Source organism: Charadrius vociferus, unplaced genomic scaffold (genome assembly GCF_000708025.1).
Source record: "Charadrius vociferus isolate BGI_N301 unplaced genomic scaffold, ASM70802v2 scaffold289, whole genome shotgun sequence".
In the NCBI taxonomy this organism is placed as follows: Eukaryota; Metazoa; Chordata; class Aves; order Charadriiformes; family Charadriidae; genus Charadrius; species Charadrius vociferus.
The window spans coordinates 152243-152629 of record NW_009650171.1 but is presented as its reverse complement, the minus strand read 5'-3'; the positions used below and the strand labels follow the sequence as shown (position 1 = coordinate 152629).

Here is a 387-nt window from a genome sequence, read left to right as displayed (position 1 = left end):
GCGGGAGGGAGAGGATGTTGTAAACGCCTGGGCAGATCCTGCCGGGTGCCGAATCCCGGGCAGGGACCGCAGCGGCCGTTTTTGGGACCGATGGCCGAGCCGCTTCACCCGTGTGTGTGTGTGTGTCCCCTTCCCAACTCCACCTCGCAGTTGTCCACCTATCGCCGGCAGAGCCCGGACGACAGCTTCGCCCGTCTCCGCTGGCACCAAACGGCCGATTTGGGGGTTGTGCCCAACGCCAGGATGCCCGGCACCTTCATGGCCGTGGCGATGGATCTGGGCGATGAGCGCTCTCCCTACGGCAGGTGAGCGCGGGGCGGTGGAGGCGCAAGGGACAAAGCTATGGGGTACCAACCCCGCATCTCCCTCCTCTTCCTCGGCAGCATC

The 387-nt window shown here is 66.1% G+C and overlaps 1 protein-coding gene across 1 annotated transcript in view; it reads left to right on the top strand.

Moving 5' to 3' along the window:
* Positions 1–387, top strand: part of SIAE (sialic acid acetylesterase) — a gene marked incomplete at its 5' end in the record, with an annotated part of 8446 nt that overhangs the window by 6053 nt on the left and 2006 nt on the right. The window contains one exon of the mRNA XM_009892561.1: positions 151–305. Within this exon, the coding sequence (XP_009890863.1) occupies positions 151–305 (155 nt within the window). The remainder of the gene's footprint in view (positions 1–150; positions 306–387) is intronic.